General features: G+C 34.9%; 1 protein-coding gene and 1 non-coding gene across 11 annotated transcripts in view; both read left to right on the top strand.

Annotated features, from left to right (window-relative positions):
• SCFD1 (sec1 family domain containing 1) overlaps nt 1-15,512 on the top strand; it is a 108,275-nt gene that overhangs the window by 49,049 nt on the left and 43,714 nt on the right. For all 10 annotated transcript variants that reach the window (XM_032242635.1, XM_032242631.1, XM_032242638.1 and 7 more), the window contains 5 exons: nt 407-480; nt 1,167-1,248; nt 4,917-5,013; nt 10,625-10,695; nt 12,958-13,037. In XM_032242635.1, the coding sequence (XP_032098526.1) occupies nt 407-480; nt 1,167-1,248; nt 4,917-5,013; nt 10,625-10,695; nt 12,958-13,037 (404 nt within the window). The remainder of the gene's footprint in view (nt 1-406; nt 481-1,166; nt 1,249-4,916; nt 5,014-10,624; nt 10,696-12,957; nt 13,038-15,512) is intronic.
• Nucleotides 11,394-11,557, top strand: LOC116526414. Its single transcript, XR_004258152.1, has one exon. It is a non-coding gene; the product is annotated as a U1 spliceosomal RNA (small nuclear RNA).

Raw genomic sequence — 15,512 nt, 5'->3', positions numbered from 1 at the left:
ATAAGAGAAATGTTTTAAATATTAATATAAATGTGATTTGAAAAAATATATAATGTAGCTTCATTTTAGAGATACATGTTCTAATGCTGCTCATTCTAACATATATCGATCTAACTTGAGATTTCAGCTCTACTATTTATTGCTGTGACCTGTGGCACATCTCTGGGCCTGTCTCCTTATCCAAAAATGCCAGCTGATTATTTAGTCATCTAACCATTAGACTGGCAATGACTAGAACTTTTATGTAACTGTCATAAATATATATGCCTGCACCTCAGAGGAGGAGAATTGCTATTCTAGGTGACTTAAAAATCTTACTGTGTATCAGTGATCTTAGGAATATGTTGATTTTTATGCTTGGGCCTGGGATTTTTGAGTAGCTATTAGGATCTTTTTTCTTTACAAGGGACTAGAAGGGGAAGATGAAGGAGCCATAAGTATGCTTTCTGACAATACTGCTAAGCTAACATCAGCTGTTAGGTAAGTGAGCAGTATATCCTGCTTGAAGTCTTTCTGTTGATAGGATTTATTTATTTATTTATTTATTTATTTTTATATGACTAAAATATTATTAATGTTTTTAACTAGTAGGAAATAGTAAGCAATAGCAAATATAACTGAATTTAAAGAACTGAATTATTTTTAACTAAACGTTTAAGCTGATTTTAGTTCCCTCAGAGATCATTCGTTTCTTTGACCAGTTAAAACTGTGTAATAAGGGTAATTTTACAAGGAAAATACTATTAATGATAAAGTAGGGCAAGTGATTATTAATTTTATTATTGATACTATTTTCTTAACTAAAAGTTAAGCAGTTTTTCTGTACTTTGAATGCCATTAAGAAGGAGGGAGGAAATGTGTTTTAGAAATACAGATAAAGGATGTTTCCATTAATTTGATTTTATTTAAGCCTCCAAAGTTTGGAATCAGAAAGTAAGATGGTAGAAATGATATTTGGAAGCCAGATTATTTTAAAACAAGAAGCATTTCCCCTGTATTAAAGTAATAAATACTGTAGGTGTTCAAGTCTAGAGATTAAATCTGTTGATAGTTTAACTTGTCATCTTGTCACTGTTTCACTGTTCTGAGCTTCCCAGAGGAGACAATGAGGTCTGTATCACTTTAGAAAATGTATTGGTTAATATTTAATATTTTGATATTTGCAGTTCTTTACCAGAACTCCTTGAGAAAAAAAGACTTATTGATCTCCATACAAATGTTGCCACTGCTGTTTTAGAACATATAAAGGTAAATTGAATTTCTTCTCCCCACAATATGACTTGCATTTACATAGGGTTTATATGTTTCCGTATGTCTGTTTCTTCATCTTTAAAATGATATTAATAATTCCTAGCTCATAGTGTTATTTGGAGAATTAAATGAGAGAATGTTAGTAGTTTTTAAAAACTATTCTCTGGTGTCCTAGAGCTGTATAGAGACATTAATGGATCACTTGTATCTATTTTATGTTTAGGATTCTGCAGAACATTTGGTTTGAGAAAGAGGTCCTGAGGCTCTCTCTTTAAAAACATTTGAAAGCCATAGTTATAAGTAAAGTGCCTTTTACATGACAGGTGCTGAAGAGATACTAGTTCTGTTATGCAGGTTAGAAAATCTGTACAGAACTCCACTTCTTTTCCTCTTAGATGGTGCTCCCTCAAAATCAGTATATTAAAGAGCTGTTACTTTTATTTAACAGCTTTATTGAGATGTAATTCACATACTATGCAATTCATCAATTTAAAATATATCATTCAGCAGGTTTTAGAATATTTACAGAGTTGTTGCAACCACAACCACAGTCTAATTTTAGAGCATTTTTGTCACCTCAAAAAGAAACCCCTTACCTAGTACCGGTCACATTAAGTTGTTTTTGGACCCTGTTTCCATTGTTCATTAGAAGTTGATGTTATAACTAAGATACTACATCAAAAAGAGCAAAATGAATCAAATGCCCGTATTGACATAAATCAGTGAGCCATGTTTTTTTTGTACTGATTTATATAGTTACAGAAATTAAGTTCTGCTATAGCATTTAGCATAGTTAATATTTTTATTTTTTATTAATTTTTTTAATTTAAAGACAGAGTCTTGCTATGTTTCCCAGGCTAGTCTCAAACTCCAAGCCTCAAGTGATCCTCTCACCTCAGCCTCCCGAGTACCTGGGACTACAGGCGTGTGCCACCGTACCTTAGCATACTGAGTTTTATATATTCAGTCATAAAAGACTAGATTCTTTATGTTTTTCACTTGTAGAAGTTCATTCATCTACTTTCATGACTTTTAAAAATGATTACTTGGTCTGTATGTGTCCTGCTCTTGGTTTCGAAATTCAGTAAATGCAAGTGCTTGTTATAAGCCAGGTGCTGTGTTAGACACCTAGATTTAAACAATTAGACATGCTCTAAGGAGTTTACAGTTTTAGAAAGGCACATAAACCAAGGACAGTAATATACTGTGATAGTTGTTATTATGATGAGGTATATAAAGTGCTGTTAATACACAGATAAGGGAGTAATGAGTTCTTTTGGCCAAGGAAGAGACTGGGAGAGGGTCAGAAAGGGGAGACAGCAGGGATTGAAGGAAAGTTGCAGAAAAACTACAGAGAAGTTAGAACTTGAATGAGCAGAATTCACTGATTAGATGGTAGAGGAGGAATATGTTCTGCAAAAGCTAAGAGAAAACTTGAGCCTAAGGCTAGAGAATTAAAAATGAACACAGTATTTAATAAAATGTTACAAGTTTAATGAAGTAACTATTTGGTGTGACTAGAGGAAACTGAATCTAGTGAATAATAATAAAACAGAAAAGGTTAGCCGGATCAGAGGGCCTAAAAGTCAGTTTAACACCTTATGTTAGCACCTTTCCCCTTCCATTCCTGACTTCACTCTGCCCATACAGCTTTTCCCAAGCTAATATTCACTTTAACAGTTCCTAGTGTCATCATTGTCATTCCCCAAAGTTTTCTTTTTCTTCTTTCACTACTTTGTATTCCATATCCTTTCTCATATAAATTATTCAATACCCATCTTGTCCTTTCCATTCCCACAGCCACTACTGTGGTCTTTTTCTTAGGATCTCTTATATTTCTTTTGTTCATTTTTAATATTATTGGTAGGACTTTCTCATTTCTAAGATTCTACTTTGTATCTATTGTAGTATTAAAATAGCTTTATAGAGTAGCTAAAGTAGTTCCTGTATCAGAGAGTCTGAAGAATATGAAGGGCCAGAGATTTCATAAATAAGAGCTCACTGATAGGGAACCCTCTACATGTTAATGTAGAATTTATTGTTCAGGGAAAGAAAGGGGCAGAAAAGTACAGTATCATACTTATTGTGTCAGAAGGGAAATGGGTATTAGAATATAGACTCTGCTTATGTTTGCACAAAGAAACTCTGAAAAACTAGAGGAAATAATAAAACAAATACCTACAGAAGCAGATAGAAAAGGGGTGGAAGAGGACCATCCCTTTTCTATCTGCTTCTGTAGGTAAAATAAGGGTGAAATAAGACTTCTCAGTATATATCTTTTTATGCCGCATTCATTTTTGAACTTTCTGGGTATTTCATCTATAAAACTTTGGCCTTGCATGCCACTGCAAGGGAGTGGGAGTGAGAGGATTCTGATTTTTTGTTGCTCCATATGTAATTCACTTCTTAGTCTACTATTTAGATGTTTCTACCTTGTTGTGCCTTGGCATGATCTGTTTAACTGAAATGAACTATACATATGTCCTGAAATCACTTTCAAACTTCAACTCAGAATGTGTCACTTCCTCCTCCACAATTGGCTATTTATTTCATTCTGCCTTTTAGCATCGTGTATTTATTTATGTTATATACTTACATATTGGTTCTGTGTTGGTATCACTATAATTTCATGAATGGTTTCTACTCCCACTTGATTATTAACACCCTCAATAATATGAAAGAGCAAAGAACATTTTGTTCAAGTTGAACATTTGAATAAATTGAACATTTGAACAAAATGTTCTTTGCTCATTCATTATTATCTGGAGCATAATTTAAGAGATATTTGGTAATTTTTATTTACTTTGGAGGATCTTAATATGTTAACTTTATTTGGATAATTTTAATCAACAAAATTTTCATTTAGGAAAGGTCTCACACAGCAAAGTTTTACTAATTTTCCATGATCTTTAAGATATTAAATAGGAAAACTAATGAGGAAAAGGTTTTTTTTCAAAAAAAACAAGGAAAATAGTTAAGGTAACCTTCCATTTAGTAAAGGTGAATGTATGTGGATTTGCATGCTAAAAAAGTAAACATAACTTGACCACCTGACATTAATTTTGCATGGAGTACAATATGACTTGTATGCCAGTTACTAATTAATACAATAATTAAGAATTATGTTTTTATCTTTGCTAATGTTTGTATGGTATGCAGAATTACTGCTGAATTTATCCATCAAATATGGTAAACAAAATAATCTATTGGTTTTTTTATTTCTGTATTAAATATATGTTCAAAAGTAAGATACTTTAAATTTTGTTAAGAAATGAACGCCAGACACAGTAGCTCACATCTGTAATCCCAGCACTTTGGGAGGCTGAAACAGGCAGATTGCATGAGCTCAGGAGTTTAAGACCGGCCTGCACAACATGGCAAAACCCCATCTCTATAAAAAATACAAAAAAATTAGCCAGGCATGGTGACACATGCCTGTGGTCCCAGCTACTCGTGAGGCTAAGGTGGGAGGATCACATGAGCCTGCGAAGTTGAGATTGCACTGCTGAACTTTAGCCTAGTACTTTTAAACTGTACTTTTGACCTGTCTCAAAGAAAAAAAATGAACATGTCTTAAAATTGATCATAGAAAATAGAAACTTACAAGGTGAGTAGACATTATGTATTTTTATTATTAATGTATTCTCATATTTATTTTGAAACAGGCCAGAAAATTGGATGTATATTTTGAATATGAAGAAAAAATAATGAGCAAAACTACTCTGGATAAATCTCTTCTAGATATAATATCAGACCCTGATGGTATGTACCATAAATTTGAGGCTAATGTAAGTTTCATATCTGATGAAACCAGCATTTTCAATTTCAGTAAACTTTGAATAGAATTATTGTATTTCTGAAATGCTAATATCAAGATAATTAAATGAGCTATTTTCTGGGAAAATTTCGTAACCTAGCAGTTCCTACAGTGGAAAAATGATTTGTATTTCGTTTCTTGAACTTTTATTTTATAGTATTTAAGCACTTTTTATAATTTACTTGTTTAAGGTAATGTATGTAAAGCTTAATTTCTTCTGGTTCCAGGAAGACTTGAAGGTATAACATTCAAATCAAGTGTCTCTAAGTGATTTGCTTCCTAATTACTTTGGTGTACCCTGAGTTTCCTGAAAATACGTATCTAAAACTAAATTCTGTTTTACATGTTTAAAGAATTTACTTTTAAAGGAACTCTATGGCCAATCCCTTTAAATATTTGTATGTTAGATTTTCTTAAAATAGAACTATTTGTACTTAGAAAATGTGATCTATGGAGACCAATATGTTAAGTGAGATAAGCCAGGCACTGAAGGACAAATATCACATGTTCTCACTCATGTGGAAGCTTAGAAAGTAGATCTCATGATGATACAGAGTTGATTGGTAGTTACCAGAGGCCAGGAAGGTAGAGAGATGGGGGAATGAAGGGAACAAAAAGATATAAATATATTTTTTACCACTGAACTGTGCACTTAAAAATGGTAAAGACTTGCCAGGCACAGTGACTCATGCTTGTAATCCCAGTACTTTGGGAGCTTGAAGCAGTAGGATCTCTTGAGCCCAGGAGTTTGAGACCAGCCTAGACAATAAAGCAATACCCCATATACACCAAAATACAAAAGAAAAAGAAAGAAAAAAATTAGCCAGGCAGGGTGGCATGCATCTGTAGGCCCAGCTACATAGGAGGCTAAGATGGGAGGATGCCTTGAGCCTAGGAGTACGGGGTTGCAGTAAGCTGTGATCACACAACTGCACTCCAGTCTGGGTGACGGAGCAAAACCTTGTCTCAAAAAAAAAAAAAAAAAAAAAAAACCCACAGGGAAAAACAGTAAAAAAAAATTTAATGTAAACCAATTGTGTCTCTTAATTGTAAAGATTGTGGGATCTACATAGAGCCTTAGCCTCTGAAATTCCCTAAACTTTAGAGACCTGTAGATCACTTCAGAATAGTTTTGAATTCGAATCTCAGCTTTTTCCACAACAAATGGAAAGCCTAGGACCCATTTTGCATATAAGCTATTCAAGCTGCATGATGATGGTTTTTGGGTTATTGTTTTGTTATAAATTTTAGACTGTATTTTAAATTAGAAAATAATTTAAAAGTCCAAGCTGTTTTATAATTAAGATTCTATTTATAAAAACATCTGAGAAACCATAAGTATTGCTCACACTTTTAGAAAGCTAGATCTGTGGTGAGAACATAGCATTTTAAAGGTATATGCATTTTATAGTGAAAGAAATTCAAAGTCATATAAGTTCATTATTTCTGAGCTATTCCTTGTTATTTACAGTAACTTTTGAGTAAAGTTGAAACAAAAAAAGCATGTTGACAAAAAGGGAGTCAGTCCTGCTTTTTCCTTTCCTCTTTCTCAAATGATTTATTCCGATACTAACCAGGGTAGAGCAAGGCAGGCATTCATGCAAAGTAGCAGTCTACTGGTACTTTGGTCCAGAATAAGATGTTGGAACCTGAGCAAAATGACTAAGGGCATCCACTCTTGGAATAAAGAGAAGATTAGTAATCTAGCATTATATGTCAAAGTTCAGGAGAGGAAAGCAGAGCATCTACATGTGGAAGCAGTTTAGCAAGGTGTGAGAGCCCTAACAGATTGAGGAGGGTGACCCCACACAGGAACAACCCAGCTTGGGCCTAGGTGGGATGAGAAATATGTCTACGTATATGTATGGGTCCATTGCAGGAAATCAGAACTCAAATGAAGTAAAAAGGGCATCCATGCTGCAAGGGGATGGAAGCAGAGATGGGATATTTGTTATATTCAGGGGAGATACATATATATATTTGAGACAGGGTCTTGCTCTGTTGCCCAGGCTGGAGTGCAATGGCACGACCTCTGCTCATCACAACCTCCACCTCCTGGATTCAAGCAATTCTCCTGCCTCAGCCTCCTGAGTAGCTGGGATTACAGGCGCGTGCCACCGTGCTCGGCTGATTTTTTGTATTTTTAGTAGAGATGGGGTTTCCCCACGTTAGCCAGCCTGATCTTGAACTCCTGACCTCATGATCTGCCTGCCTCGGCCTCCAAAAGTGCTGGGATTACAGGCGTGAACCACCACACCTGGCCATTAAATATATTGGATAATATAAAGAAAGCCCAATTTCCCATTGTCAGAGAAGGAATTTATAAATATAGAAGGGGAAGAAATTAGAATGAACCCTGTAGTGTTGGATTGGAATTAGAGGTATTGGTGTGAACTGAGTGTTTTCACTATATATTTGTTCAGATATAGAAATATAGATTGTATGTTGTGTGTGTGTGTGTGTGTGTGTGTGTGTGTGTGTGTGTATACTCATATATTCCCTACCTCTGCCAACTGAAAAGGACTGGGAGCAGCAGTACCCAACTAGTAAAGATTTCTGCTTATAAATATAATTTCCACTATGACTCCTTAGAGAGGTACCTGATTCTAGAGGCGGGCAGGGAGCAAAAGTACAAAATGGATCTGGAACATTTTTGTTGTATCAGAAGGCAAGGAAGGCACTCCAAAAATGATGGAACATGTCAAAAGAACCCAGAAGTCAACTTGAAGAGGCTCCAGATAATGACAATTTCAGCATCAAAATAAATAATAACAGATTATAGCCCATTGATAAAAGTGGATGCTAAGAGTCCATGTGGACATAATAAATGAATAAATTGAAATTTCATAGGATATTAATGCAGTTTCAGAATACCTTCCCACAAAATACTTAACTGTAAGGGAGAAAAAGTAACCTGATAAATATCTTATTAGGTAATCACAGTAAATGTCGTCAGTCGAGAGACATAGAATAGTGAGAAATAGTACTAGGCAGATTGGGGAGAGGGAGGAGCTCAGGAAAGACTGAGAGATAAAGGGCTAGTAGGATTCAATGCAAAGAACACAGCATCACTGTTGTGATAGTCTCGTCTTGGTATACTGTAAATCTAATCATGAGGAAGTATTAGACAAAACTTAATTGTGTGATATTCGAGGAAGAAACCAGCCTATAGTCTTAAAAAACCAAGGCCATGCAAGTCAAGGGAAAAATGGAGAAACTGCTTCATACAGAAGAAGACTAAAGAGGCATGACACTGTGTGTGGCACATGATTCTGAAATTGATCCTTTTTCCATAAAACATACTCTAGACATAATTGATAAAACTTGAAATAGGATCTGAGGATTAAATGGTAACAATTAGCAAAATCTGATACTAACATTGACACATTACGATGATGTGATTTTGCTAATTGTTCTGAGGCTGTGTTAGAGAATGTCTTTGACATCAGGGGTGATAGGACAGCAGGTCAGCATCTTACTCTCAAAATTTCAGGGAGAACAAAAGCTCCCCAAACTCCAGGCTTTCAAAACTTTTCTCTAAAATACATCATATTAATCAGTGAGGGAATTCTGACTTTAAAATAGCAGTCAAAGGAGAGAGGTAAGTGTGATAAGAGGTTCCAGGCTGTAGCTACAGGCTTTAGAATAATCACAGGTGTAAAGGACACATGCTAACAATTTCAGTTTGATTTCCCTGTGGTTGTCATTATAAGCATCAGTATGCACCCCAGCCCTTACCATCAGATTGGTCTTTAAAACCTAAACAGATGTTCTAAGGCAGTTATTAACACTGTAGCAGTTTTAACATATGTTTCCCCTTGAAGAAGAGTGGGAACTGTTCCTTCTTTAAGCAAACTAAGTAAGGCCATGCTAGTTGCTGAAGATACTAAGAGCAACCTCAGGGACCCACAGGCTCCTAAAACTCTGAGGGAGGGGAACCTTCCCCTTGTATATTAGGATCCATGGTCCCAAGAGGGTAGGACAAGCCTCATTACTCTTTCTCTCCGTGTCCTCTAGCTGGTTGGTCATAGTTGCAGCAGTTATGGCAGGAAGTGCTCAGTGAAGCAGGGTAACCAAAGCCAAGGCTTTCTATCTGCAGCACCAAAAAGAGAAAGCCAAGGAAATGGGAAAGTACCAGGGAGATTGTGGAGAGGAAGGAGCTCAGGAAAGCAACCTTGTAAAGTTGGTCATGAATTCCTGGGTTTACCCCTGAACTGCACATGTATGAAGCTGATCCTAAACAGCATTTCAAAAACTGAGAGGTGAAGGGCTAGAAGACTACCTTCCAGTCCCCAGATTGACCACTGGTTAGTGGGACAGATCCAGTAGCACTGCAAAAGGTTTTGAAAATGGAATTAATGATGGAAGAATAACCACGGAAGACTGATAGGAACATTAGCCTATACTCCTTCAGGCTAATTACCTGCTAAAACAAAAATATCAGCATTGTCCTAGGGTTTAACAGGACCAGGAGTCTCATAACCTAATACTCAAAATGCCCCAGATACAGTATTTATTTGTAAATATTAGAACTTTAGAGAACTTACCACTGATCTTTATTTTACCATGCTTTGTCATATTCAGGGAGTAAGGATAATTTGAAAATGAGTTTTAGTGTCACAAATCATAAAAAATCAATGTCCTATCAGTCATCATATTTTGAAAAAAAATCAACTAGTTTTTATCCTATAATGAAATACGACAGTTCTGAGTTCTTGCATCTTAGGATACACTTTGAAGTGAGACTGAATATTGCTATTTGTTGACACCAGTGCTTTATCACATTTCCACCAAAGCGCACATGATAGAACAGACAGTAAATGAGTCTCTCTGGACTTGGGCCTTGGATAATAAGAGTAGTAACTCAGAGCACTGCAAGCAAGAAATTTCTTTGAAATCTTATGTTTTGTCTTAAAATTTGAGGCAAATATATTCTACATCGTATAACAATATTTTTTAAATAAAAATATATGGTTTTCCCATCCTTATAGTAATATAAAAGCCTTCAGAAACATGTTTATTTAGGGGCCCCCAGTTTGAGAAGTATGGCTTTAGGCTCAGCTAGATGATTTTGTTTAGCCAGAAAAGTTTAATAACCCAATTCCTAGGGTGACCATACATCTGGTTACCCAGGATAGTCCCACTTTCATACCAGTTCGTTATGTAATTGTTACTGGCACCCCTTTTGCCACCTCAAAAGTTTCCTGTTTTAGAATTATATGGTTACCCTTCTTACATCCTTTCTTTTCATTGTGAGTTTACATCTAAAAGGGAAATCCTAACATTATACACAGTTTGGAAGATACAATAGAGAGGCTCCCATAATCATACACAAAGAATGGTAATCTTCTAATCCCACCTCATTTAATCTTTTCCATATCTGTATTTTACATGGTTGTAATTATAGTGCCTGTTACCTTAACTCAGTTAAGTCAAGAGCCATGTTTTGTTTTGTCACATTTATATATCCCTTGAAATGTAACATACTTGTGTTGACTATAATACATAATAACCACAATTATGAAAATCTTTTTTAATCTCTTTTCCCCTATGCAGCAGGAACTCCAGAAGATAAAATGAGGTTGTTTCTTATCTATTATATAAGCACACAGCAAGCACCCTCTGAGGTATGTCCTTTATTCACTTATTGGGAGGAAATGGAATACTTGTTTATAGACTACTACAATTCAAATTTTAAAAATAGAAGTAAAAATCACTGTAGCTAAATATTTACTTCATTCTTTTCTTTAAAAGAAAAACAGCCAGGCTTGGTGGCGCACGCCTGTAATCCCAGTATTTTGGGAGACTGAAGCAGGCACATCACTTTGAGCTCAGGAGTTTGAGAATAGTCTGGGCAACATGGCGAAACCCATCTCTACTAAAAATACAAAAATTAGCCAAGCGTGGTGGCGTGTGCCTGTAATCTCAGCTACTGGGGAGGCTGAGGCAGGAGAATCGCTTGAACCCGGGAGGCAGAGGTTGCAGTAAGCCAAAATTGCACCACTGCACTCCAACCTGGGCACCAGAGCAACACCCCATCTCAAATAAAATAAAATAAATGAAAGAAAAATAATTTGTTAAGATTGCTTCTATGTACTGCTGTATTTTATAGCAACTTTTATTGTTACCAGGGGAAACTACCTGTGAAACATCTGACTACTTTTAAGTTGTTGGAATGTGAACTGAATTCAAGTGGCCCAACTTCTTATTTTTGGAAAATAACTATTCTACACTAAGTTTATCAGATTTGTTATGCCTTTTGAAAGGTTGATCTTATTTTAAAATTGTTTTAAAACGAATGTCCTATATAGAAAATACATTGTCAGTACTTACCTGGCAGGGGAGATACCATGATCGCGAAGGTGGTTTTCCCAAGGCAACGCTTATCCATTGCACTCCGGATGTGCCGACCCCTGCTATTTCCCCAAATGTGGGAAACTCGACTGCATAATTTATGGTAGTGGGGGACTGCGTTCATGCTTTCCTCTGTTATAAAAATAAATTAAATAAATAAATAAATAAAAATAGAAAATACATTGTCTATTCTATAAAAGAAAGTAGTGATTTTGGTATCAGACTTCTTGCTGGGTTAGAGACCGTTGACTCTAATGTTAACTTTGTATAGTTTTACTGGATGAACAGGAAGCATAGGAACCTCAAGATGACATTTAGAATGTGGCTGTCTGTTCTATGCTCCATTCTTTACTGGTAGCAATTATTGTTTTTAATATCTGGTAAATTGATAGGTTTCTGTTGGTCAAAAGTCTTCAGCATATTAAAACTAAACCAAGTATTTGTTCTCGGCCATTCCACTTTAACTTGGGAACACAGATCTTCACTTCTAATTTTGTAAGAAAGTGTTGAGTGTGTTTTTTTTGTTTTTTGGTTTTTTTTAAGAAATATCTCTTTCAGGCCAAGGTGAGATGATCACCTGAGGTCAGGCGTTTGAGACCAGCCTGACCAACATGGTGAAACCCCATCTCTACTAAAAATACAAAAATTAGCCGGGTGTGGTGGTGCACACCTGTAATCCCAGCAACTCGGGATGCTGAGGCAACCAGGGAGGCAGAGGTTGCGGTGAGCCCAGATCACGCCACTGCACTCCAGGATGGATGACAAGAATGAAACTCCATCTCAAAAAAAAAAAAATTCTCTATCAACAGGTGTTTTCAGGGGTTCACCTTTATATCTCAGGGGTTCTAGTAGCCTAATTAAAGTGTTTTTCTTAAGAATATGTGATTTTTAAAACTTAATTTACTATTCACCGAATCACATTATTTTTATTTACTTTTGGCAAGGCTTATGTCTTTTCATAAATTTAAGTGATCATTAAGATAGGCTCCTTTAAGTTACACAAATTCAGCTAGACTTACCAGGAAATAAAGAATAAGGAAGAGTGAAAAAAAAAAAAAAAAAAAAAAGCAACAATTTTAAAAGTTCAGGACACCTGTTGTCCAGTTAATGAATCTGGACCCTAGAATGAAAATGAGATGAAAAACCCAAATCTGCCCTCAGTTGGTGTCATTCCCCTTGTGTTTCTGGTTTAGAAATATTCTTGGTCAAACCAAATCATTCATTTAGTGCATGTCCTGAGGAAAAGCAGTCTATTCTAACAGTAAAGGAAGAAATAACTTTGTTGGAATTACTGAGAGATTAAAAATAGTGTACTTTAATAGGTGATTTGGGAGCCTCTTAAAGGTAATTTTCATTATATGTGATTTTTTTGTCTTAGGTGCTCACTTGGGTACTCATTTAAGACATCACTCTACTTGGGTACCAAGAATTTAAACTTGTGCCTTTGGTCTTACTTTTTAATTAATCAAATGGCAACAAATAACATCTTTCATGAAAGTAAAAATTTTTGTCATATAGTTCTTTTCTTATTTCAGGCTGATTTGGAGCAATATAAAAAAGCTTTAACTGATGCAGGATGCAACCTTAATCCTTTACAGTATATCAAACAGTGGAAGTAAGTTTTATTTTCTTCTTTAATTCCTGTCATTTAAAGAGTACAATTGAGGCTTCTTTCCCAAGAAAATGGGAATGCTAATAAGAAAATTGGACCAGTGCCTTGGTGGTTTTATATATCCAGTGGCATAAATATTTCCTTATCTGGACCACCCTGTTTACAACTTAAAATTACATAAAACAGTGATGCCCTTCTTTCCTGGGCAAGCTTTAGAGTTTCTTTACTGATAAAGGTGAGAAAGTCAAGGACTGAAATGCCTGGAGTCAAATGTCTCCAAAGCAGTAAGAGGAAATTTTAATTTAACTAGTAATTAAAGAAATGCAGATTAACATATTGCAAACATTTCGAAAATACCATGCCAAAGATACAGGAAAATTAATTTGTGCATTTCATACTCTGCTATTAGGAATATAAATTGTCACAATTTTTTTTCTGGATGGTATAAAGAGTTCTTTAGAAATAGCTCTGACCTAGTACTTCTCTTAAGGATTTATCCCAAAGGTGCAATTGGAGTGCTAAGATTTTAGACACAGCTGTAATAATGAAATTTTTAAAAGCAGCCTAAATGTCTAGCAGTACTATTAGTAAGTGCATTGTGGTATTTCTGCAACATAAATACAGTTGAGTCATTAAAAATCAGAAGGCTTACTTAATGACATTGGTAAATGTTCATGTTATACTGTAAAGTAAAAAATATAATAATTTACAACAATCTTCATTGAATTTGTTTGATAAATATTTCCTAATAGCGAGCATGATAAACAAAGCCCAACCTGCCAATGAATTTACATTTGTGTTGAGAAAACAATTAACAAATAAGCAAATAAATGAACAGAATAATGTTAAACCATGTTAAAAGACATAAATAAAACTAAGTGATAAGATTTTAACCTGCTGGATGTGATGGCTAAATTGGCTTAGGAGATCAGGGAGAGCATCTAGGTAGTCGCATTTGAGCCAAAACTTAAATGACATTTTTTACAGTATGATCCCTATTTATCCATTTATTCATTCATATGTATGGATTCATATAAGCATACACATACAAATATTTAATTACAGAGTTGAAATGGCATATAACTAAATGTTAATAGGAGATAACTCCAAGTGGTAGAATTTTTTTCCTTTTGGGTGCTTTTCTTTATCTTCTGAATTTTCTACAAAAGCTATTATCCTTAAAATCGTTTTTAAAATATTTTTAAAGACTAAAAGATTAAATATGCTTTCTGATCTCAAGTATGTCAAAAAATAAGCATAGCAAGAGAATTATACCAAATTGTTAACAGTAGTTATCTCGAGTGGTGAGATTATGAGTGCTTTTTATTACCTATACTTTTGACTTTTCAGACTTACTTTTGTGTTCTTATAATAAGAAAAAAAAAATACACAACAAATCTTTGTTTAAAAGGAAAACTGAAAACTTTCCGAATTTTTATAATACAGGTTGAGTCCCCCTTATCCGAAATGTTAGCAACCAGAAGTGTTTTGGATTTTGGATTTTTTTAAGATTTTGGAATATTTGCATATATATAATGAAGTATCTTGGGTATGGGGACCCAAGTCTAAATCAATTGGTTAATGTCTCATATGCATGTTATGTAACATAGCCCAAAGATAATTTTATCAATATTCTTAATTTGTGCATTTGGATTGCAGCCTGACACAAGATCAGGTGTGGAATTTTCTACTTGTGGTATCATGGCAGCATTCAGAAAGTCTCATATTTTGGAGCATTTCAGATTTTTCAGATTAGGGATGCTCAGCCTATATGTACAGTTACACACATTGCCATGTGGCATATTATTTTCTTTTTATATTATGATTTACTTGGAGCTCCATAATTACTGCTTAGAGATATATGGAGAAAGGCAGTCTTGGGCATTATTTTTCGAAATATTTTATCTCTAATTTGTAATGTGTTTTTTTTCCAATTATAAATCATAGTGGTTTATTGATGAAAATTTTAGAAAACTCAGAATGGTATAAAGAAAATAAAAATTTACCTGTATTCTCACTGTCCTGCACTACAAGTAAACATTAGCGTATATCCTTTCATTCTCTATGCATATGACAGATTTTTTTTCTAGAGATCTTGCTCTGCCACCTAGGCTGCAGTGTAGTGATACAACCATTGCTCACTGTAACCTCACACTCCTGGGCTCATGATCCTTCCACTTCAGCCTCTTTAGTAGCTAGGAATACAGGTGTGCACCACTGCATCTGGCCAGATATTTCTTAAAATGGGGAAATCATTTTTAGAGTTTTGTATTCTAGTTCTTAATAACTTTCATCATGCCAGTTTGTGGAAGTATTTACTGTTTGCATGGTATTAAACTATATAAATGTATTGTTATTTATTTAACGCTTCTTTGTTCTTTAGATATTTTTTCTAGTGAAAAACTTTTTTCGTTGTTGTTAATGCAGAAATTCTAATCCACTGCTGATTCACATCCTCCTTTCTGAACAAGACTGAAA

This window comes from Sapajus apella, unplaced genomic scaffold (assembly GCF_009761245.1).
Source record: "Sapajus apella isolate SASKATOON/1434 unplaced genomic scaffold, GSC_monkey_1.0 scaffold50, whole genome shotgun sequence".
Classification (NCBI taxonomy): domain Eukaryota; kingdom Metazoa; phylum Chordata; class Mammalia; order Primates; family Cebidae; genus Sapajus; species Sapajus apella.
Note: the sequence above shows the minus strand (reverse complement) of the source record. Positions and strands in the feature narration are given on the sequence as shown.